The following is a 7,655-nucleotide window of genomic DNA, read 5'->3' as shown; positions in this document are numbered from 1 at the left end:
ACCTGGTGGCAGGCCTGTGTACCACAAGGCATAATACAAAAAAATTATATTAAGTTTACAACATGAATCTCAATAATATGTAATATCATGTTGATGTTGTCATTTGCCATTCTGCAATTGGAAGCTTGCTGTCAATTGATCTATTTGAGCCGTTATCATTGTGTTTTTGTGGGTTTTTTTAAGTGTGAACATGCATGTGCATAAAATATCTTACAGTGAATAGATAGTAAACTAATGAGATGAAGAAACGAGTCAAGCCTCCTTTCATGGCAGTTAAGCTGTTTGAATAGAAAATACACATTGTTCCTGATAATGGTTTATTATGCATGTCATTCTCATATATGTCTTTTTTCCTGTGTATGTATTAAAAATGAAATTGAAAAAAAAATTTGGCACAGAACATTATTCTTTCCTGCTTCTGCAGTTTTATATAAAAGAATAAATATTTTTTTAAATGCAGAATATGATTTGCATTTTTTGTTGTTGTTAAGAAACAGTTTGGTGTTTAAAACAGAAAACAAAACTGTATGATACAAATAGTTCTGTTACATTTTAAAGGACAAATCTTTTTGAAAGATTTTTTTGAAGGAAAGAAACTCTGTTTAATGATCTGAATGTAAGCACATTCTTTGGAAAACTTGCTTGATTGTGGGACAGTCTATTCTGTATTTCACATAAGCACAAATTTGCATACACACACTGGCATCGAGGTGTATACATACACACACAATACAGACACATGCATGCACACACACAAAAAAGCATACACATATCATGTCCAAAGAAACAAGTTTGGTAGAACATGTATATTTATTATCAACTAAGTCTGAGTGGGTATTTACAAATAAACCTAATAAAATGCATATGACAATGGTCACATGTTTGTTTTTGTTTCCAATGTATTCCAAGTGTTTTGTCTGCATGCGAACATACGCATATGCGAATCCATTTAGATGGGATGCTGGGAAACTGTGATTAATGAGGAATGAGAAATACAAAGTACATCAATAAAGCGACAAAATGTTTTGCAAGGTAAAACAGGACATTGCATTATGTTCCCAACATCTCACCTAAACTCTGGCATCTCCATACAACTGAGAATGACTTTATACACATGAAGAAAAAACGTAATAAGTGAACAAAAAATCAAGAACAAAACCACATTTAAAATACACACAAAAAAGACATTCTCACAAATTAAGTTGTAGGTCTTGTCCCGGAGATGTTTTGCATCCTCATAACACTATAAAATAATATTTAAAAAAAGAAAAGTGAACATTATTTTTATCATTCTCACATCATAACAAATATGAATGGATAGGACAACCTGAGGTCACATTCAACCATAGTAAGGCATAAGACTGCCAAATTCCAGAAATCATTCTGTGTTCGAAAGGACTTGAAAATCGGATTGTCTCTCTCTCTTTTTTTTTTTTTTTTTTTTTTCCTTTCCCCCCCCTATTTCAACTGAAAATACAGATCTATCCTTGTGCAAGTACTCTGCTTTCCTTCTCTCAGCAGTAACTTTTCCCACAGCACTGTCCAGCGAAATGGAAGTAAGACAGTCACATCACACACTGATACAAAACTGGGAAGGTGCATCTTCTCTGCTATTCAGTGTACAACTGCCACCAAAACATGATCTGGACACACAAGACTCAGCCTCCATATCTTTCTTTTCATTAAAAAAAAAAAAAAAAAAAAAAAAAAAAAAAATCCACTCGAAACAAAATTTGCCCTAAAGAGCAAAAAACCTGATATTTTGATTAGATCATTTATTTAACAGCTTCTTAACAAGAGGTTCACTTAAAAAAACAAAACAAAAAACCCACCAAAAGAGAAAAAAAAAACCCCACCCAAAATAAACAAAACAACAAAAAACACATTTTTAGATTTGTAAATTATGTCTTTAAAAAGGATGTTGAGTAGTAGTAAGTGAAGGTGTAGAAGACTATGAGAAGGTTGTAGACATAGTGACAGAAGCAGAGAGAGAAAAGAGCGGAGGCTGGCGGAGTTAGTCTGCCTTTCATGCTTTTCCTTTGTTTTGCACAGGGAGGTACAGCTTGAACTCAGCAGGCAACTCGTCTTCCGAGTACAGTCTGTCGGAGAAGTACACTCGGCGGATGCGACAGTTAGCATGAATCTGAAACACACACAGACACAGCACTCTGTATTGTAACTGATCTACAGAATTAGCATGAAAGCCTAAAGTCAACTTGCATGCATGCGTGTATATGTTTGTGTGTGTGTATGAAAGAGAAGGCTAGAGCCAAAGAAATGATGAGATACAGAAACAGAGTGGTGAGTGGGGATGGAAAGAAACAAGAACATGTAATAAGCTGTTTGACTGTGACATAAACATGTCGGCATCATTGTCACTTCTCTGTGACTGTTCTTTATTAACTAGCAAAAAGACAATCTTCCTGAAGCCCCAAGCTGTGGTTTATATTTCTATCAGGTTATGGATTATTTGGCATTGGTGCTTTTTATCATAATGGTTGGCTTGGTTATAGATAACAGTGCTGAGCAATAAAAAAAATTTAAAAAAAGACATGGTATTTGAATGGTTGCAGTGTTGGTCCATCCTGTGGCTCTGTTAGATCTGTGGTATGATTTGGACTGTGTCCAGTGGGAGGGTGGAGATAACAAAAAACACGATCTCATTTGTATGTTTTCCATGAAAGAATTATGAGAGTTAATTTCGGTATTCATTTTTGTTCCCATTGTTTGCTGCACCTGCTCTTTTTTAAAATATTTCAGCTCACCTGGACTCGCAGAGTCTCAATGTAGTTTGTTCCATAGGCTCGACGGGTGAAGTCAGACAAGTTGAACTGGATCTGGTTCCAGCCATCGTCGAGCCTCATGGGCATGGTGCAGATGAAGGGCTTGACGCGGGTCGTGCTCTGGTAGTTGCTGGCCCGGAATCGTCTCCTCACATTCTTGTCGTCCAAGACCTGGCATTCGGAATAGGGAGGGATAATACACCGACTACATCATGGTGTGATGATGCTTTTAGGTTAGAACTGCTTTCACCCCCGAAAGCGGAGTATGGCTGCCTACATGGCGGGGTAAAAACGGTCATACACGTAAAAGCCCACTCGTGTGCATACGAGTGAACGTGGGAGTTGCAGCCCACGAACGAAGAAGAAGAAGAACTGCTTTCAGTTTACATTTTTCTGTGAGGGTGAGTGAGTGTGAATGTGTGTGCCTTTGCCTGCAAGTGTGTGTGAGACTATGCATATGGTCAAGTGTATACATCCATCTATTTAGGTCTGGTGTAAACAGGTGTCTGCATAGGTGAACAAGCGTGAATGAATATTTGTGCATGTTTCTGCATGCATGTGTGTTTGTCTGTGTTGCACAATGGTAAATTTCAGTTGAAAGCAAGAAAGGATGTATCCTTGACTCAGTACAATCACTATTTGACTGCATTTTAATTTTTTCTCCTGTTAACAATACCATCTTATATTTACGTGACTGGAATAATGTTCATGCATTTGATTACTGCTGGACAGAATAAGTAAAAGCAAATATCAATATCAAGATGAAACATGCATTTCAATCTCAAGATGCTATATCATTACCGCAAGAACAACATACAATGTAGCCTTGTTACTTACCTGCACCTCAAATGTGAAATATTTCTTCAAATTCTTGATGATCATAACTAGGAAAGGCAACTTGATTCCAAGAGTCTTCTTGGGATCTGCTGGGCAGGTAATGTACGTCGTACTGGAAAAAAAGAAAAAAAACGAGGAAAAAATGAAACGAAAAAAACTGACCACTCAGTCTCATGAAACAATTATGCCACATCAAGCGCATCAAATATAGATAATACAGAAAAACAACCAAATAGCTGATACAGAATCATGTAAACTGTTTATGAACTCTGCAGTCTGTATTGAAAGGAAGAAAACAGAACCTTGTAGAACTCTTAAAATGAAGAAATTAAAACACAAAAATTCTTTTTGCATACTACAACATTTCAATTCATTTTCTAAAAAGAAAACACCTTTCAAGTCTATGGCATCAACTAGCATAAAACTGTACCACCCCAAGCTTTTCACCTTATATCAAAAGAGAAGAGAATACCTATATATGTATATACTAGGCCAGAACCTGTATTTATAAGATATAGTTGTGGGACTTGAAGGCAGACTGCATCAAGTTCATATTTAACCTTTTCATCTTTATTTTAAAGATTGATCTCCTTGTGTCAACTCTGACTCTCTTATCTTCTGGAGAGTGGCTTCTGGTTATGCTGGGTTCTGCAGCTGAGACTACTATTTTCCCCAGGAGATTTCTAGTCTTATTTTTTTATGCCTAATAAAAATAAGAAGAAAAAAAAAAGGATTTTTTACATAGCTTCAAACATGTCCTAAATTCTTCTCTCTCTCTCTTCTCAAAAGCATGCAGATTATGAAGGGGAGAAAAGGAACAAAGCAATAAGGAAGGTCATCTATCACTTGTCTCATTGAGTTATCCTGCTATATCAGGCAGTATGATCTGCTTCCTCATGTTTAATTCCCATCACATTTTGATAACTGACTTAAAAACATAATCAGGATAGTGATGATTCCTTTTAATTTTCAATGAAGACTTTGGATAAACAGTGGGCAACAGGGGTTCATGGATCCAATCAATGCCTATAATGCTGTCCAAATTCGAGTATTTGCTGAATCACACGTTGAGGAACTTCATTAAAAACTCCAACATGTGTCAAATAAAGATGTCTGGCTGAACTTTGTAAGAAAGTAAACACTGGTCAATTTAAGTGATATCTACAAAATACTTTTTGCTGACTTAACCTCTGGAATATGAATTTTTGAATACAAACAAATGTGTACACACACACACACACACACACACACACACACACACACACACACAAAAACAGACAAAACAAAACATCAGTAAATACAGCATAAAAACTTACAAAAAAGTAGAAAAATCAAATTGATTAGTTTCAAAATGACATGTTAGCTGCTACATACAAATGTATAATTTTCAATTTATTTCAATATCAGGAATTATGACTGAAACCCTGAACTGAAAGTAAAAGTGACATTCAACATAAAATATATATACAAATCTCTTTCAATCATTTTTGTCAAAACACTGCTCGTCATAACCTGGTAATGTGCTAAGGCACAAAATCCTTGTGTATGTGTTTACAACGTCAACCAACTTTTAAAACAGAAAGCTGTTTAGTTTATGATTTAAGGGGAGCATTTGTCTGTTAAGCATAAAAATATCACTGAAAGAATATTGAAGGAGAGGAGTCACAGACATACAGAGAACATGTTCAACTAAGCATTTATTTTTAAGTTCCCCATAATATAACCATGTGTTTCACTTTTAACCCCAACAAATCACAAACTTTTGTCAGAATCTATGAGAAATGGATCATTTAAAGTAAACTGTAAGACAAGTGCCTCTCTGTCTCCTGAGAAAATATGCTGTGATTCTGCACTATGATAACATCTTCATAAATTTTGGGAGCAGTTGAAATAAACTAGGATACTCACCTGACATTTGTCCCCACGATTTCTAAGACTAGTGACTGGATGTCGTTGTCTGTGATACGTTTGATGTGACCATTGCGGACCTGCACAACAGGTACAAACAATACTTCAGCTTAGTTCTGTTTGTAAAGGACTTTTTTCTGTTTTTATCACACTTGTGCTGCACGTGGTTCAAAGCTTTACACTGTCATGGTTTACTGCTGGCTACTAGGGAGATGACAGTTACTTTCTTTCCTTCTTTTGGGAGGAAGGCTTGATTCAACATGTTCCTTTCCATTTCTCTGAAGATATTAGAGTTTAGACATTAACTGATTAAGTTATACAAATATATACATATGCACACATATACATTAAACAATCAACAACCATTTACCTGAAGAACTAGTCCAAGTCCATATGTAATGTGCGGCTTATGTTTTCAAGTGTGTGTGTGTGTGTGTGTGTGACTATACAAGTGTACTTGGGTTAGGGGGGAGAGGTAGGGGATTTGAATGGGCGTCTGTGTGCATGCATGGATGTATATAGGGAGTGGGTGAGGGATACATGTATGTGAGTATGTGTTTGCATTAAAACATTTTTTGAGAGATTGATATTAATGAAATTTAGTAAATTGATTTGTTAAATATGTTCTTTTAAAATTCATATCATTGTTTTTTGTTTTTTTTGTTTTTTTTCTAAAATTAGATTTTCTTTGTGTTGCTCAGTTAATATTTATTCAAATGGTTGCGAAAATGTCAGTACAACAAAAAGTTAATTAATAATTTCAGTCAGTGTGTGTGTGTCACTGTGTGTGTGTGTGCGTGTGTGTGTGTGTGTGTGTGTGTGTGAGTGTGGTATGTGTGTGTGTATGTGTGAGTGCACATGTGAACATGCACAAGTTCTAATGTTACGCTCTTATGTTGATATGCATATGACCGTGTCAAAAATTCTTCTGTATCTGTGTTTATATATGATTTTTATTTATGTTTGTACCTTTTTATGTACTATCCCCCCACCCCACCCAGCCAATATTCCTTGTGACTTCGGTACACTTAGCAATAAAGACAAATTCTATTCTATCTAATATATACATATATCTGTTTCCATCACCTGCACACTTACAAACATACTGGAACATACTGAGTCACCAGCACAAACATACAGATCCGGGTGCGCTGATCACACACAAACATGCATACACACATCCACTCACACACAGTGTATACGTCCACAAATTGTGCATCTACCATCCTGATCTGTGAACACCACTACCAACACACCACCAGCACAACCACAATATCCCTAGTTAGTAAAAGTGTAAAACAGCTACCACTTAATGGAAGCATTTTCTTCTCAGAGAAATGAATACACTCTGTGGAAACAATGCTGTGCGCCATGCCAAAAGGGTTTAAATTAGGACATTATGGACATTTTGCCTGTGTCAGTATGTTAAATAAGCACTCGTAAATTCACACAACCATTCATGCGCATCGTGTAGGCAGAAAGAAGTTAAAAAAGCCATGGCTATAGCATTTAACAGAAGCTAACAGACAAACACACAGAAAAAAGGAGAGAGACAGACAGCTCCCAACAGACAAAAAACTGTGTCTCTGACACTTTGTTCAACAGAACCAAAAATCACCATATTTCAGGTTCATCCTGTATGTGAGATTCATTCTCTAAAATTTCACTGAACCATCTAATTGAACCCTGACTGTTTCTACTATTTTAGTTCTGCTGTTTTCCTTCCACTGTCCTCTCCCTCCTGCTTTTTTTTTTTCCTTTTCAGCAACCCAAGTTGCTCTGTTAACTTTTAGGTCAGCAGTATAGCTGAAACGAAGATCTGTGGGAGCGAGCGGGACAGGAACCAGTGGCCAAGCAGATATTGCGGAGGAAGTGGGGCTGGATCGGACACACCCTCAGGAAGCCAGCGTCCAGCATCACACGCCAAGCCCTGACCTGGAACCCGCAGGGAAAGAGGAAGAGAGGCCGGCCTCGAAACAGCTGGAGGCGAGATACCTAGGCAGAGCTGAAGCAGCAAGGGACCAACTGGACTGGAATGGCCAGAACAGCCCAGAACAGAGTGCGATGGCGAGGGGTCGTCGATGGCCTATGCTCCACCAGGAGCGATGGGCAAAATGAATGAATGAA

General features: G+C 37.1%; 1 protein-coding gene across 1 annotated transcript in view; it reads right to left on the bottom strand.

Annotated features, from left to right (window-relative positions):
* Positions 1-791: 791 nt before the first annotated feature.
* The window catches only part of LOC143286117 (cilia- and flagella-associated protein 20), an 8,990-nt gene continuing 2,126 nt past the window's right edge, over positions 792-7,655 (bottom strand). Inside the window, exons 2-5 of the mRNA XM_076593709.1 lie at positions 5,529-5,608; positions 3,621-3,732; positions 2,766-2,954; positions 792-2,143 (exon numbers count right to left, since the gene is read on the bottom strand). Coding sequence (XP_076449824.1) covers positions 2,027-2,143; positions 2,766-2,954; positions 3,621-3,732; positions 5,529-5,608 — 498 coding nt within the window. The 3' untranslated portion in view covers positions 792-2,026. The remainder of the gene's footprint in view (positions 2,144-2,765; positions 2,955-3,620; positions 3,733-5,528; positions 5,609-7,655) is intronic.

The sequence above is a fragment of the Babylonia areolata genome, chromosome 9, assembly GCF_041734735.1.
Source record: "Babylonia areolata isolate BAREFJ2019XMU chromosome 9, ASM4173473v1, whole genome shotgun sequence".
In the NCBI taxonomy this organism is placed as follows: domain Eukaryota; kingdom Metazoa; phylum Mollusca; class Gastropoda; order Neogastropoda; family Buccinidae; genus Babylonia; species Babylonia areolata.
Note: the sequence above shows the minus strand (reverse complement) of the source record. Positions and strands in the feature narration are given on the sequence as shown.